The following is a 17,764-nucleotide window of genomic DNA, read 5'->3' as shown; positions in this document are numbered from 1 at the left end:
ATCAGTTTCTATGCTGTGCAGATGATTTTCAGATCTATTTACTCAGCCCTAGCCTGTCTCCTGACCTCCAGTCTCACATCACCAACTGCTCTTAGATATTTCAAAGAGATATTCTTTAGACACCTTAAACTCAACCTGTCCAATCCAACCTCATTATCTTTCTCCCTAAAGCCTGCCATCTTCCTAAAAACTTCTGTATTACTGTCTCCAGTCACCCAGGCCTGCAGCTTGGGTGTCATCAGTTCTTCACTTTCTCTTGTGGACTGTATCACCACAACGTCTCTTGTACAAGCCCCCTTCCCTCCTCGGATACTGCCATCACCTTAGCCCAGGTTTTCATCCTCTCATGCTTGGACTACTACAATACCCTTCTGGTTGGTCTTCCTCCTCAAGTGTCTCCTCACTCCAGTCCATCTTCCAATAAGCTAAACTATAAAGTGATCTTGTTAAAAGGACACATTCGATCATGTCACTCCCCTACTCAATAAATGCCAGTGACTCTCTATGACCTCTAGCATCAAATTTAAATTTCTACAGCTTTTAGAACTCTCATATCCTAACCACTTCCTCCCTTTCCTGGCTTCTTAGATTTAACTCATCTCTATGTCCTCTGAGATCCAATTACCCGTCTCCCTGCTGCTCCTCACACATGACACATGTCCCAACTACTTTTACCTTTAATGAATGCTCTCCCTCCCCACCTTGGGCTCAGGCAAGAATCCCTTCCCAATTCCACTTAATGCTAGTGCCTTCCTTTAGAGATCACCTCCCAGTTATCTTGTTTGTATACAGTCATATACATGTTGTCTCTCCATTAGATTGTGATCATCCTGAGGGCAGGGACGGTTTTTGTCTTTCTTTGTATCCTCAGTACTTAGCACAGTGTGTGGCACATTTTTGTTGTTGTTCAGTTGCTTCAGTCATGACTTTTCATGACCCCATTTTGGGATTTTCTGGGCAAAGACCCAGAATGGTTTGCCAATTCTTTCTCCAGTTCATTTTACAGATGATTAACTGAGGCAAACAGGATTAAGTGACTTGCCCAAGGTCACATAGCTAATAAATGTCTGAGTCCAGATTTGAACTCAAGAAGATGAGTCTTCCTAACTCTAAGCTGAGTGCTCTATTCACTGAGCCACTTAGCTGCCCTGCCTGGTACATAGCTAAGAGCTCAAACTAAAAATTAATAAAATTTTCTGCTAAGTATCATCCCAATAACTTTCCAAGACACACGTAAACTTTATTATTTGCATGATTTTAATTACTGCCCCCTACCCCAATAAAAAAGAAAAAGGAAGAAAAAGCCCTGCCCTGGAGTAAGGAATGCATCCATAACTCTCCAACTTTGTTTCACACTGCTGTCCTTTACAAACTCTAGCCACCTGTGATTCTGACTTCCTTGAACCCAAATAAAGTTGGGTTTGGAGTCAGAAGGCTTGGGTTCAAATCTTAGGTCTCTTATTTACTCCCCATGTAACCATGGGCAAAGTCAATAAACTCCATGGAGCCTCAGTTTTCTCATCTGACAAATGAGGGTATTGCCTGATGAACTACATGGTCTCTGAGGTCCTTACTGTTCTCAATTCTGTGACCTCCACCTGGTCTAAGTTATCTACACAGATACAGAAATAATGTGAATATCTAAAAAAGGACTGAGAATAACATAAACTTCACTTGAACTAGCTAGAGTCCTTCTTCATTAAGCCTTTTACCTAGCAGATACAGACAGAGAGAATGCCCACCCACAGGTGATATTTTTAATGAATAGTTGGATGTCCAAAAGTGAGGCAAGAACAGTCAGCAAAGGAAGAAATAATTCACATGTGAATAACTAATTAAGAATACATGAATAGTTACCTCACAGGGTGGGTACAGTATCATTTCTTTGAACACTCCATTTCTGTTACTTACTGATTTGTAGGCCACAATCCTTATAGACAGATTAGAGCCAATGGTCAGTTGGCAGGGCCAGGGCATGGGTCTCCTTTCAGTTTTCTTGAAGACACACAGCTGCCTCAGACTCTCACTAAGTGATGGGAAAAAAATAAAGACAACAGTGTGATACTTGAAAGCAAACAAAGTAACGCAACTTATTCTGGAAAACACCCTGGGCTTTCTAGAATAAGCAGGGTGTTCTGTTTGTAATGAACAGAACAGCAGGAGGTAGCAGAAAAACAACAGCCACTGGCTGGGAAAGAGCCGAGAAATGAGAGAGACTGGCTCAGGGGAAGAATGAATTGAATGTCTTGCCTGACCTCATTCTCTCTTCTCCCTTTCCCCTAATTGTTTTCATGTGATTACATGAGAGTTAAAACAGACATGATGTGGTCAGATGACGAAGGGAAGGCCCCAGAAAGCAAATAGGATATGTTGTGGGGTTACTGTACTACAGCAACCACCTTCCAACCAATCTTAGGTAAACCTCCACTCGTATGAAAGTAGTGTAACCCTATGATTCAATTAACTCTAAGTCTTTTTTAAAAAAGGTTTGACGTTTTACTGCTTGAGTGCAGTTAAATAAAGGAGTGGGGAGAGGATGAGATGGGATGAGGAGCTTAGCACTGAATATCTAGTCTTAGGATACAAAACAAGAATATTTAGAATTCTATCAAGCAAGAGTTACAGAGTATTTACTGAACCATGGAAAAGCAAAAACAAGAAAAGGGGCTACTCGATTTCCCCAAAAAAGGAGTTGGCTGCATTCTACCATGGAGGTCCTCACCTAGTAAGTTCATAAGACATAGGAGGGCTAGTGATCTGAGCATCTCCCTCAATAAGTGATTAGACAAGGGAATAAATGGCCAAATACACACAGTGTTAAAACTAAAAACTGACCTCGAAAGAGGTGAAATGACTTAAGCTATTTATTTAGAGAGGGAATGAAGGACTATCTGATACATAAAAAAGGCAAATGGCTGGCACCCTGAAAAGAAGCTTCTCAGTCCTGTAAATAACCCGAGGAAATGAGATTCCATTCTAGAGCCACATCAGAGCTATTCCCCTGGGCTGGCTCTAAGATCAAGACCCTTGGAAAATCTTATGTCTACGTCCTAGCAGCTCTGAGACCTAGGGGTAACACTAGAATTAAAACTTTTCAGAGTCAAGTCTAAGCTCCTGGCTGGTGGAAAGGTCTCCAGAACTGACTGGTGGGGCCAAGGAGGGAGGAAAGAAGATCCACCAGGGAGGAGAGTGTGGATTAACAGTCAATGGAATAGCACAGAAGGGTTTGAGTCCAGAATCCCCACTGTGGTATGAAATATTCATCATAGGGATAAATTACATCCCTCATTGATACTCTCTATCCTCCCTGCCTCTCATACGGTGATCTGCACAAGGCTGTCCCAAGAAATAATTCATAAGGTCACTGCCATTATTTTCCCAACTAACCCTTTTGTATGAGGTATCAAAACCCTTCCTCTGTGTGAAGCTCAGCATAGTATGATTTAGCACAGACTTAGCATTGGGACAATGTCCTTCTGTCTGCCACCGCATACATTTTATAAGGAAGCAGCCAAAACACAGTCCACAGAATAGGAAGGTAAAGCTCAGGGATGACTACGCTGAGAGAGGCCATCATATGTCAGTGGGAATGGAACATGGGCTGTTGCTTTCCACCTGACCTTGCACAGCCTTAAGTAAACAACGCTAAGTTACCTCCAGCACCTTCTAATTAATTTCAAACCAAGCATTTGTCAGCTAGTCTGTCAGGCTAATATAGTTAACCGAAACAGTATCGATAATTGTAGAGATACAGAACAACACAGGTAACCGTATATCTCTCTCTGTAAGTAGTATACGAGAAACTTGTTTACGTGAAAGGTTTTACGGTGCTTTACCTTCCTTTTAGATTGCACAGTTATTGGGACAATTATAGACATATGAACTGAAGGACAAAAATCCAACTTATAAAATGAGTACCCAAGAGGTGAAGATTTGCCTTCTAAAAAGATTTAGAGCAAACAGACTATTTATGGTAAGATCTTGAGAACATCCACAATGAAACAATCTTTCAACAACCTTCTCTGATTTTAATTGAGAGCTTCAAGATATACACCATTCTAGCTAAAAATCTATAATCTAATCATTGCAATCAAAATATCAGGCTTCCTGAAAGAACAATACGGGTTTTTTTAAAACAGAATTTGACATGCATTATGTTATCTGTCCGTGTAGACTACATCAAAGTGTTCCGACCTGTTATTAATCCATGAACCTGAAGGAATATGATCAGGGAGAATTTTATCATTTAAGAACTACTTGGCTAATCATGTCCCAAATTTTAGAACTGGATTCCACTAAGAAAAAAATTATGACTGTCTTACAATCTATCACCTATATATACTCTTTCTACCATGTCTCCTTTCCCTATCTTGGATAACAATGCATCTTAAAGGTCAACAAAAGACAGAAACATATTTCTTGCTCATTCATCTAGATTTTTATCTCAAACCAAGTTTATGATGAAACTAAATGGATAATTAGCCCAAAGGAACATTGGAACTGCAGAACTGTGGGTGACACTTGTTTGAGGAGGGGGCAAGCAGAGACCCAATAAAGCCTCTCCCAGAGTTCCCAGATAACTATTTGAATTAAAGTGGTTTAGGTTATGTTTATATAGTGGTTAATTTTCAAAGGACTCTAGTTTTTCTTATTTCACTTTTCCTTTGAACCAGTCACATGAAATAAACAGTTCTGGATAACGTTTCTCAAACCAAGAATTCTGTCCAAGAGTTCCAGTAGTATCAGAATGTTGTAAAGGTCGATGAGCATACGCAGAAAACAAATCTATTTTGCTTTCTGCTGGTCATGGAAAACATGTATGATTTAGCTAACATAAAGAAAAGAGGGCTGGTCAAAATCAATACTGTAATTAAAAACAACCACCACTCCCTGATCTTTTGCTGGTTGAGAGTCAGTCAGTAAACGTGCCTAATAACGTATGATACAGTTCATTTATAGTATTCCTCAGTATAATGCATATAAAATAAATGGTATCCATCTATATTCTTGTCTTGAAGAGACATGAAAGAAAAACACGTTAACAAGCAAAGCTATGATGAAGAAACAATCCAAAAATGTAGATGAATACAAATCCAAAATGCAGAAGAAAAGGAAACAGGGATCTCCAACTTGGGTCTACTCTGAAATGATTCCAAAATAGATAGTGTGTTATGTTACCAATTTTTTTAAAGTTGCACACTTCTCACAAAATTACAAGTGCAATTACAAGACAAACATAGTGAATCCAAAAATCAAAACCTTTAAATATAAATGAAAATGAAATTAATTGAAATAACACCCCAAAAGGGCTTATTTAGAAGAAAATGAATATTGTTGTGAAATATCTTAACAAAAGGAAGGATCTTGTCCAATATGGTGATTGTCATTACAGAACACTTCTGGATAGCAAATGACCTACTGCAGACTAGATAAGACATCTATAGTTTTGCTAGTGCTTTGCCCAGTGCTTGGCATGTAGTAGAGCTTTAATCAATAGAGTTTGTTGATTGACTGAATAAAAGTAATCAGAATATAAGATTTAAAAAAGAATCAGGTTTAGTTCATTAGAAGTACGTATTTTAAAATAATTTTAAAAGATTTAGCTACAAAGGTCCAGAACAAGTTTTCATTTGAGGGGATTTTCTTTTTGATAGTAAGAAAAAAACAATGTAGCTTAGAGAATTCTAGTCAGAGGTGTGTGTTGGAACCAGCTCAATCACACCTGTGTTAAATTTTCACCATGAACATTTACACCTGGGGAATTGGCAAATACTACAAATCCAGACTCGATTTATTTATTTGTAGACAGTCTAGAATTAAGAAAGTGATGGAGAAAATTTCAACAATGCAGATTAAATTTAAGTGTGTCCTACATACACATCATTCTTCAGAGAGAAGTTTGTTCAATGAAATTCAATAAACACTTGTTAAGTGTGTTCTGTGGCACTGTGCTAAGCACTATTAAACATTTTATCATCACATCACTGATTCTAGTTCACCAAAAGAAATTATTTTGATATATGATGCTTTTGTTTTGTGTATTTACAATTTTCTCATGCTGTCAACTCAGTGAAATGTGTTTCAGCAAAAGCAGTATTATGCTTACCATTAGTTATCTTTCTTTGTAATTATGGGTGGAAATCAAGGATGGTAGGTGTACCTGTCCAAAGTGGTCTAAATATCTAAAAAACTTAACAAACACTCTATCACACAGCCAGCAAACGTTCAAATTACTACTCTGACTGACAAGATGATATAAACCATTTAATACACAAGGATTATATTAGAAAAGCATATAAGATCTAATATTTGGTACCACTTTCCATATCCACAGTCATTTTATGGTGAGCATAAAAAAGAGAAGGACTAAGAAAAGCACTGGAGATAAACAGGAAGGACAGAGAGAAAATAACTTTGGGACTCATGGTCTGATTCATTACAGCACACATCTCCAAAATTAATTAAAACAAATGATCCAAAAAAACAGGATCTATTCTAGCCATCAAAAAGTTTCCCACAAATGTAAAAATATATTATACCTTTTTTTTTTTTAAATAAGATAAGGAAATAAAACTTCTGGCTCAAATAATGAAAAAAAAAGATCCTGGAAAACATGGAGACAAATTCAGATCTCAGGTACTCATTATCAAGGCTCTTGCTCCCTTACCTGAAGGAGTAAATCTCATTTAGACCATCATCCCCCTCCAGGGACATCATCATATCCTTCACCACACAAACACCTTCTTTTTGTTGCTCAGTGAGTCTTTTCTGTGTAAGAGATGGTCTGTGTCTCTCAGAGTGAAAGTTTCCATCACCTATATCCCCTGCCTCATCTTCTTCGGCAACTGAAAAAGGAAGACTGTAAGGCAAAGAATAATATTAATAATTTATGTCCCTAAAAACAGAACTCCTACATAAAAACAGGTTCATTTCCATCAATAGAAAATGCTCAATTCTATTTTTGAATAGCAATTTTAGTCCACATGTATAAGTCAAATGAAGTCAAAGTGAGACCTGGATTTGCTGGGGCTGGAGTTATTTAGTGTCAATACTAGAGGAGAAGGCCTTGAAGAGTGGATAGAAACTAAAGCAAGAAAAATGTAAGTAAAATGACCACAATGATGTAAACAAAAATAGCAAATGAAAGTCAACAAAACTCTAGTCAAACACCACAGTTAATATTAATAAAACATGATCAAGAGTTACAGAACACAGGCTTCTTTTCTGTTAATAATCAATAACTTTTTCAGGGACTATGTTTCGTAAAGAGTTTGTGGAGGGATTTTTTTGGAAAGTATGTTATTTCAAAATTAAATTAAATTTAATTCCCCCCAAAAGGTTATACTGTGCTTCATACTTGAAATGTCAAAAGGAGAGTATAGTGAATGAAGCACAGACCTGCCACAAACTATTCCCCTCCCCAGCATCAGGAATCAAGCTCTCCTGAAGCAGTCAAGAGGGATCAAAAAGCACATCGGAGCAACAAGTCTATCCAAAGTCTAGTATGTATTTTCCTCAGTCTTTATAAAGAAATCAATAAATGCTATGTCCAAGGCCAGTAAACTCCAAATTCTGTTTTCTTACATGAGGTAGTTTTACTAAAAGGAGAAAGATGATGATTTATGAAAGGACACATCTCAGATAACTGGGATCAGAAAAATAGTCCAACAATTTTATTTTTGCATTTCACAGAAAAGTTAGTCAAGGATGAGGAAAAAGAGGAATAAATGTCAATGAAACGTAAAAAACACCTCAAAAAGAACAGAAAGGAGTTTGGAAGGAGACGTGAATAAGAAGGGCAGTGTTGGTACTGCCGTAGTCAAGTTGATGTGTTCTTTAAAAAAATAAGTTGTACTTGGTACATTCATAGTTTTATGTGACATCCTCCTTTTCTGTTCTTTGCGAATAGAAATGTTCATTGAAGATTGTCATAGTCATTAAAAAATATTTAGTTAAAAACATTTTAAAACAAAGCAAAATAAAATAAACACTGAATTATGACCATTTGCTAGGAATGTTTAAGGAGATTGGCTGTTGGTCAGCTACAGTTGGATAAGAGGGCCTCTGCGGTGCCTCCCAACTCTCAGACTCTGTGACACTGAACAGTTACTATGAGGAAGGTGCTTTGTAAGCGTTAATGCTCTAAGTGTAAACTTTTATTGCCTCCCTAACAACACTAAAGCCTACATATAATAGAGTCTTCTCTGTCATCTTAATAAGATATACTATGAAAGAAGTACAAGATAAATGCTAGAATTAATTTTTTTCAAAATAAAGATGACTGAAGAAGGTTCAGACTCCTTAACCATGCAAAAGCATCCTCAGATCATCAAGAGGAAAGAGAAGTCAAGTGGAGCCCTTGAAATGCTATGGAAATCTGTACTCAATGAAAAGAAAAATGTCTTTTCAACAGCACTTCATATCTCTGAAGTATATTCTTGAAGAGCTTTTCCCAACTATTACTTTACAAACCTATAGCAAGAAAGTATCCTCACTACTCTTAAGAAAGATGTAGAAGAAAAGCCCCTTAGCTACCTGAGGCAGCCACATATCATACCATATCACCACAGGTGGAGAGCACCCCTCCACACATGCAGGAGTATCCAGAAGATTCCAACAACCCAATCTCTTGGACCTCTTTTCACCAGGAAGGTCAAGAACAAGTAAGTTATTTAACAGAAGTGTTAGGTAATATAAAATAACATTCTGTTAAAGCACTCTACTATATAAACATGAGTTTTAATCATCATAACTATTATTATGAGAAAAGAGATTATAGGTTTCTGGGGAAGAAAGCTGTTTTGTTCCTCTAAGGGAGCAGTTCTCAAACTTTTTGGTTTTAAGACCCTTTTACATACTTAAAAATTATTAAGGGCCCATTTATACTCTCAAAAATTACAGCAGACCCCAAAGAGCTTTTGCTTATGTGGGTGACGGCTAGTGGTATTTTAGCATATTAGAAATTTTAATTGATAACATTTTAAAATTATTAAATTTTAGAATAACAATCCATTACATGCAAACATAAATGCCTTTTTTCAAAAAATAACTTTCTAAAACAAAAATATTTAATGAGAAGAGAATTATTTCTCACATTTTTTTGAAATTTCTTTAATTTCTGGCTTAACAGAAAGGAGCTGGATTCTTGGAGCTACTTGCACGTTCAATCTGCTGCAATACATTGTTACGACTGAAGGAGATGAAGAAAATCCAACCTCTATAGTTAACGTGGTTGGAAAAGGGAAAGATTTTAATAGGCAAGTGTGTGTTCATCCTTCGTTGCCAAAGAAGACCATGCCATCAGAGAAAAAATGACATGACTTGCACTTGACTTTGTTTTGCGTGAGGGAAGGCTATGCAGGTCACCATCCTCACTTCTCCTCCAGAGCCATCTGAATCCATACTCACCAGGATAACTGGAGATGACCCAGGATGAGGCAATTGGGGTTAAGTGACTTGCCCAAGGTCACACAGCTAGTGAGTGTCAAGTGTCTGAGGTGAGATTTGAACTCAGGTCCTCCTGACTCTTGTTCTATCCACTGCACCACCTAGCTGCCCCAACAGGCAAGTAACACTTTACTATTATTATGATAATCATTATTACTTATTTCCATGATATTCCATGAGAGGTCCCAGGTCCCTTCAGGAGTCTAAAGACCCCACTTTGAGGACTGCTACTTTGAAGCATTATTTGACTGCCTCCTCAAAACTGAAGGATGGAAGAAAAATATTTTTCCCCTTACTTCTTTTTCCCCTTGTAGGTCATTTATTTTTCTAAAATGACAGCTAGTATAACTGTATTAGTAAAGCAAATCATATAACACGTTTTTATTTCCCTAAACTAATAAATTAACTTTAGAACTGAAATTTAAAAAAATTACAGGTATTACATCTTTCCCCCCAAATTTCCATCACTCCAGAACCACCCCATAGTATCCTTTCTTACTTTTCAATGAAAAAATCTACCAAAACCTGTTTTTCCATGGCTTCAACACTTCTGAAAATTTTCTCTCTAAAAGAGGATTCTTGAGAAATGTTTCGGAAGGGTAGTTAATCTATCTGCATGACATGCTTACATGAAATAAGTTAGATGGACTAGATAGTCTCTCACAAGATCTCTTCTGGCTCTTGGCTTATTTCAAAAGATGGCAAATAAGCCACATGCTGCCTCCTAATACAGAAGCAGCAGTATAGGATGTTTTGGAATGGAGGACTATGGGAAGGATTTATATTCCTTGGATTTACCATCTTATTCTATGTCATGGGACTTCTCCAAGGATGAGTTTTAGCTTGATATGTTAGACTCACGCTCTTACAAGAACTGAAGAGAGATGCCAGACTGCTTCAAGTTGCTGATGATAATGTCCAACTGGTCTTTGCTGAAGGGGCTGCTCAGATCAGTAAACACTTCAATGTGTTTCCTTTCAAACTTCTTTCCACTAGAAGAGAGAAAATTACTGTATTAAGAAAACATTACCTATGTTATTAGAAAAGTAACTGGGAGAAATTGTGCTGGTAAGAGACAAGAGAAGTAAATCAAAATGAAATGAATATGGTTTTAGTAGTTCTGATGGTTTATAAAGGTATGTAACAGTGGTTCTTAAGTCAATCTCCAGTAAAGTATCATTTTTGGACAAGGTGGAGGAAGTTCCTATGTCTAAGAAGAGATTATATGCCTTAAATATTGTTCCAATTTCCAATTAATAAGAAATATGGTCAATATGACAAACTGAATTCTTAGCTTCCTCCTCCCTGATCAGCATCCTCCCAACAGTCACTGCTCTCCAGGAATATGTGTCAGAGGTCAAATCCACTCTGTAACCTATTTCTAGTGCCACCAACTAAAGGGAGGTAGGAAAGAAGATCCACTATGTTGTCTTTCCATGGAAATATGAGTTCCTGTTGACAGGTGAGGAATGAAAATAATGGTATCCTTTAGAATTGCAAAAATCAATTCATTAACATGTCAAGGCAGTGAAATGGATTTGCCCATAGTGAACATGTGCCATGGAACTTGAAATCTGCAAGATATCTCAGTCTCCTCATTTTACTAATAAACAAACTGAGAACCTGAGATACCAAGTGGTAGAGCCCATGTCTTCCTGGTCTCAATATCATTTTCTTTCCTGCACCTCATGCTACCAGCCTCTCAGGTATACCTGAATCACAACACTTATTGACATACTTATTAACAATCATGTGTTAAGCCAAAAGCTTCACGTCCCCGGAACATTCTCCTTGGCTATGCAGTCCTCTAACCTTAACAAATTAAATATTGAATACATCTTATAACGAAATAACCAATGGAGTTTTGGGGAACATTACCGAGAGTTAACTAGTCATGCTATTTGATTCACAAAGAATTAACTACCACATTGTTATAAAAGACTTAAAATATTTGCCAATGGTTTTCCCAACTCTCCTTGGCTGCAATACTTACATGGTTTCCTTTTGTATCACATCCATGCACACAACAAGGGCATCAAGGACTAATTTAGTTAAGGGAAAGAGGCACTACCAAGCAATTGCTTCATCCTGAAAATATACAACTATTTGCCAGTTATTTGCTAGCCTGAGTTATATAGTTACAGCTTACATTTACATAGCGTTTAAGCCAGGTTTAAAAAGTTCTTTACATTTATCCATTGATCCTCATAACAATGTTGTGAGATAGGTATTATCATTATCCCCATCTTATGGATGAGGAACCAAGGCTGCGAGAGACTGAATAGCTTTCCCAGTGTCACAAAGCTAATACATGATTAAAGCTCTGTCCACTGCACCATCTTACTATTCATAGCCCAGTGTGCAAGTGCTACTATCACTTAGATACCCCTGGCTTTGATTTGAGTTTTGTTATCAGTCATGTAGGGCAGCCTCATTCACAACATAACACATCCAACTCAATTGAATACAATGGAAAATCCTTTATTCAAAACTGCAGTGTGTCTAAAGCTGAAATACAGCACACAATCCAGTTTGCCACACTTTCATAGAAAAACAACTGGAAAAGGTTTCAGAAATTGTTGTCAAAAGGACAGGGAGGCAGCCATATGAGAACAGTCTTTAAAAAGAACTTTTTAAAAGAGTCTGCAAAAAAAAAAAGCAGCTAAATATATGGGCCTAGTACACATGGACTTCTAAACTATATCCCCAAACATTAAAAGACCCCTTAAAGCTGAGGAGGAGTAAACTGAGACCAAATGGTCCCTCAAAAAACCATTTATAGAAGACTCATTTACAATTGGTTAACAAAACTAGCATTGTGATGATGATAACATAATGAGGATAATAATAATATTTAACATTTACAAAACAATTACTATGTGTTAGGCACTGTGCTAAGCACCTCACAAATATTAGCTCCTTTGATCCTCACAACCTTGGGAGTAAATGTTATCATTATCCCCATTTTACAGATGAGGACACTGAAGTCAACAGGGTTAAGTGACTTACCCAGGGTCACACCACTATTAAGTGTCTGAGAAATGATTTGAACTCAGGTCTTCCTAACCCAAGGCCCAGTTCTCTATCCAACACACTGCTTAGGGGCCCATCTTTTTAAGAAATACTCTTTTGAAGATGTTATCAATCAATTAACAAGCATTTACTAAGTGCCCATGAGCCAGGCAAGGGCTGGGAATCCAAAGATAGGATGGAAATGGTCCTTACTATGCCTCAAGGAGCCACATTCTATTGGGGGTTGGGGGGGGGGGGGAATGTACAAGATGTATACTGTACTGGATGGAATATGGTATTCATCAACACTAGTTTGGAGAGGCCAACAAATCCCCACTACAACAGACAGCACAATCCTGGATTTTCCTTGAGAAAAGTTGCAATTTAACAGATATGATTTGACGATCAATGAATCCAAATGTGCTTTGTAATACACCTATATGCTTAATAGGCTTTCTGTTGAGGTTTCATAATACAATTTCTAATAATATCATTTCTTTTTCAAAGATCACAGGAAAACTTAGCAAGGTTATGTTAGTCTGGTGCTAATCTGATACAGTTTACTCACCAAGTGGAAAATTATGGAAATAATCTAAGTTTAAGAACTTCTCTTTCCTGAATACTGTAGATTTTACTTAATAAGAACATCATTACCAGACAGCAGCAGTCCTAGCTTATCACTATCAATACAACAGCACCTCCCAGCGATGAAGCATAACATTACTGATAGGAGATTTTCTGGTCTGGACCTGTGATTTCATTACTAGTAGATACTCCCAGGGAGGAAATTTCCTTTACCTATGAAAACCTTCAAACCATTCTGTGATTTGTAGTTTTAGAGTTTCCTGGGGTTACTGAAAAGTCAAACAACTTTCCCAGGATCATGAGACAGTACGGGTCAGAGCTGGGACTTGGACTCAGGTCTTCCTGATTCTGAGAGGACGCAGAGGTAGCTTTTACCCACTGTACTACAATTCCTCCTGCTGATAATTTAGGAAAACACAAACGTAATTGTGTTCTTGGTATTACCAAAAGATGCTCTTACAATATGACCAGTTGGGAGATCCAGGAAACTATAAAATATGAACATCAGAGCTACTTTTTACTGTAATAAGGGCCATACTCCTTAGAAAAAATCTGGGAGAGATCTAACAGGAGATACCTCTCAGATAACATCCTTTTCTCTCCCTTCAGCCTTCTCCGGTTCTCCTGGTCCCTCCTCTGTGCATCTCAGCCTCCTAACCTATGTATTCGTAGTATACAGGAAGACAAATATTATAAACAATGTAGGACTGTGTACTTAGAGCTAAAAGAGAACTAGAACTCCAAGTCAAAAATCTCTCATTTCTGAGGAAACTAAGACCCAAAAGGGCTAGCTTTCTTCACAGCATCATGGAAAGATCACTTCTTTGAAGATGGGACCTGACTTCAAATCCTCCTTCTGTGAGACACTTGGCATTTCTGGCATTTAAAGTTCCTTGTTTACAATATAAGGGGTATGGATGGGATAACCTCTGAGGTTCCTTCCAATTCTGATCTGCACTCCTAAATGCCAGGATTATACACGTAAATGAGCCAGCACTGGAACGTGCACTCTGGCCCTCCTCTGACTCCAAAGTGAACTCTTTCTTTTGCACCCTCTCTCCATCACCAGCACTGCCCTCAAAGCCAAAAGCCCCTTCACATTGAACCATGACTCCAACAGCAACCACCTCACCACCCAGCTTTCTACTCTTGTAGATTAAAGCAAAGTACTCTTGTGGGTGAAAAAAGGATACAGTCAGCTTGTCTAGAGCCTGGCTGAATTGAGTTTTGAACGTCTTCTAGTAATTCAAAATCTGGTAGCATTAGGTGTCTGTGTACAGTAATATTCTGATACTGATCCCCAGTGGCAAGGTCATTCTCAGTAGTATCCGTACCAAAAAGAACTAAAGCAATTTCATCTTTGCTCTCAGCAAACACCTGGAGAAAAAAAAAAATTAAGGCGCTAAATGACACAAAAAATTTGTAAAATAGTTTTTATACCTAACCTTGAGGGTTGATGTCAAGACAGTAACCATATCCTTTCCTACAGCAAGGCCTCTGTTGGCAACAGAGAATTGATGGCAGTATCTTTATTCTACTGAGATTTTAAGTTAATTTCGGCCCCAATCTAAACATCAGTACAAGTCTAAGAAAAAACACACTGAGTAGTTCTAAACTTACCCAAAAATCCTCTAATTCTCACTATGGACTAAACAAAAAAAAGCCAAAACCAAAAAACATTCCCTTAACCATTCAGTAAAGTTGTTTTAGTTGGATTTAGAATGGGTAAAAAGGGGCAACTATAATTGTGTCTGTGATTCAGCCTGCTAACTACCTCACAGGACTATTGTGAGGATTGTATAAGATACTTCATTAAAATAATTGCTTTTTGGACTTAACCTTTTCATAACTGACCTCTTAACAAAATTTCCTAGTTAAGTCTGAGTTTATTTGGTATTCTAAGTAGATGTACCAATGCAGAAAACAATTAGTTACCTGCCGCTGCAAAAACATGGTCATCACCTTCTTGGCTTGTTCAAATGAAGACTCCTCACCAGGAAAAGAGTTGCTCATGTTAAAGTTCACATCTAGGCAAAGCACTACAGCTGCCTGAAGGGAAAATTCCAAAAGGTATTAGAAGATGCCCAGCTGCATACAACTAAGCCCATTAGAAGAAACCTGCCTATTGCTTATGTCACTTACAAAACCTGTACTGACATTTGTAAACACAATGAACAAATTCTTGATATTTTTGTCTTTATCACAGAGAAGCCATGATAATCCTGACCCTGTCAGAAATCTATCTAAAAAGTAATCTTTTTTAAATTTCTAATTTTAAGACTTCAAGACCTAAGACTTCATTAGCATGAGTAACATGATCAAACCTACACCTTAGGAAAATTGCTTTGCAGCTGTGCGGAGACTTAAGGTATAGAACAATTAGAAGGCTATTAAAATAGTCCAGGAGGTGACAAAGGCCTGCACTAAAGTTGTTACTGAGCTGAGTGACTGAAAGACAGAGATAGAAAAGTTCAGAAGAGGGATGGATTCTGAGGAAAAGCTAATGCTGAGTTGAAGATATCTAAGGAACATCCAGTTGAAGATTTCCAAAAGGCAGTTTGGGATGTGAGCCTGGAGGTCAGGAGAGAAATTATTGTTGTTCAATTGTGTCCAACTTTCTCTGACTCCTTTTGGGATTTTCTTCGCAAAGATACTGGAGTAATCTTACATTTCCTTCTCCAGCTCATTTTACATATGAGGAAACTGAAGCAAATAGGGTTTACTTGCCCAGCATCACTCAGCTAGTAAATGTCTGAGGTCAGATTTGAACTTCAGAAGATGAGTCTTCCTGATTGCCAGCTCAGTGCGCTGTCCACTTCACCAACCAGTTGCCTCATTGTGGGAGAAAAAGATATTAGGGTTGAATAGGACTGAAAATCATCTGCATGGAGACAGATAATTGAATCCATGGGAGCTGAGGAGACCACACATAATTATTTGTATACATGTTTCCTCTCCCCTCACCAATTAGACTTTCAGTTCCTTGACAGCCTAGATAGCCATCTTTGTATATCCACCTCCTAGCTAGTGACAGTAAGAAATTAATAAATGTTTAATGGATGAAACCTAAGTGGCTCATTAAAGGGGAAAAATGAGTGGGACTTGCCAACTAAAAAGTTCCTTCCAACTATAACATTCTATATTTCTGTGAGTATAGAAATACAACTACGGTGGCAAAATGACTCTGAAGGGACTGACAAGTGCCATCCTCTCAAGCCCTCAAAGCCACTATTAGAGTATTTTGACAAAGGGTGTACAGCATGGGTTTCTCCTTGACCCACTGCCAGAAAATGTTGCATTCAGTGGATATACTCTTGTATTCTTTATTTTAAGAAAATTAAAAGTAGGTTCTGAGGTAATTTTTTTCCTATCAGAATATTATATGAAAAGGCACTTAGACATTCCTACTGACACTCATTCCCAACACTATTAATCTAGCTCTTGCTTTGTACTGAGGAAAAGGCAAAAAGTTCTTGCTCTCAAGAAGCTCACATTCTAATGGAGAAAATAAGTAAAAAACTAGGTTCAATCAAGATATAGTTAGAGCACACGAAATGGCAGACACCTAATTGTTTACCAAAAAAAAGTTGGAGAAACAATATTATGGTCTTGGCCAGGAACAGTGAGACCCAAGAGTTGGAAGAGATGTCAGAAACTACCAAAACCAAATCATACACAAATCACCTTCACAATATCCCCTCAAAGTGGTCGTTATTCAGCCTTTACTTGGAGGATTAACCTTCAATGAGGGGGGAACTCACTAACCACTAAGGCACCCCGTTCCATTTTTGTCAGTATGGTTATTTTCCTTATCTCAAGTCAAAATCCACCTCTCAGCAATTTACACCATCTAGACCGGATTGTGCCCTCTGAAGCCAAGGAGAACAATTCTAATACCTCTTGCTCCCAAGACCCACAAGGATCACAAGATTTCAAAACAGAAGCACGAGACTCAGGTCAACCTCCTCATTTTTACACGTGAGGAAACTAAGGCCCAGAGAGGTGAAGTAATTTGAACAAAGTCACGCTGGTTAGTGGCAGAGTTACCCCTTCAAAGGCAGAGTTTCTGACTCCAAATCCTGGGGGTTTTGGGGTGGTACTTTAAACAAATCTGGTTCGGTTTCTCTCCCCGACAACTACCCCTACCTTCTTTTCTAATGTTAATTAAACACCCCCGGGGGCCTTCCTCTTTCAGAACCTCGGGCCACACCCCACCTGCAGGAAGAGGAATCACGAAGTTCATTCAGCCCAAACCACGAGCCCGTGAGCTGCGTGAAAGGAGAGCTGCTAGGGGCCTGGGAGATCATCTTCCGGGGGTTCTAAAGCAGGGGGTCTGTCATCTTGTTTTTTTTCTCATATAAACTATTTTACATTTCCATATAATAACAATATAACATGTTTCAACAGAATCCTATTTCAATGAAAGGCATATTCAACATAATCATTTCAAGTCCGTTTCAACTGACCACACGAGTATATTTCAGTTGTTTCGATACAATGTATCTTTTCATCACGTTTCCACGCCATACATTTCAACCGAACTGCTTCCTTCACAACCCTAGTTATTTCACGCATTTACTCAAACCCTAGCGAGGGCCCAGGCTCCGGGCCGTAGGTACAGAGGCGTGGGCACGTAACTGGGGGCTCCCCGCGGACGGGCCCCTTCTCTGCACCGAGCCCGGGGCGTCACCCAGGAGGCTCTACGTACACCCGGGCTGCC

General features: G+C 38.3%; 1 protein-coding gene across 4 annotated transcripts in view; it reads right to left on the bottom strand.

Moving 5' to 3' along the window:
- The window catches only part of XRCC5 (X-ray repair cross complementing 5), a 120,169-nt gene that overhangs the window by 101,966 nt on the left and 439 nt on the right, over window positions 1-17,764 (bottom strand). For 3 of the 4 annotated variants that reach the window (XR_011968903.1, XM_072617606.1, XM_072617608.1), the window contains exons 2-7: window positions 14,980-15,093; window positions 14,238-14,421; window positions 11,441-11,489; window positions 10,317-10,439; window positions 6,668-6,859; window positions 1,912-2,026 (exon numbers count right to left, since the gene is read on the bottom strand). Coding sequence is in view for 3 of the 4 variants with exons in the window: in XM_072617606.1 (XP_072473707.1) it covers window positions 1,912-2,026; window positions 6,668-6,859; window positions 10,317-10,439; window positions 11,441-11,489; window positions 14,238-14,421; window positions 14,980-15,093 (777 nt within the window). In the remaining variant the exon portion in view is untranslated. Of the gene's footprint in view, window positions 1-1,911; window positions 2,027-6,667; window positions 6,860-10,316; window positions 10,440-11,440; window positions 11,490-14,237; window positions 14,422-14,979; window positions 15,094-15,767 lie in introns of all 4 variants that reach the window. The other variant, XM_072617607.1, reaches the window with a different exon arrangement.

The sequence above is a fragment of the Notamacropus eugenii genome, chromosome 6 (assembly GCF_028372415.1).
Source record: "Notamacropus eugenii isolate mMacEug1 chromosome 6, mMacEug1.pri_v2, whole genome shotgun sequence".
Lineage (NCBI taxonomy): Eukaryota > Metazoa > Chordata > Mammalia > Diprotodontia > Macropodidae > Notamacropus > Notamacropus eugenii.
The sequence above is the reverse complement of the archived record's forward strand: the minus strand, read 5'-3'. Positions and strand labels throughout refer to the sequence as shown.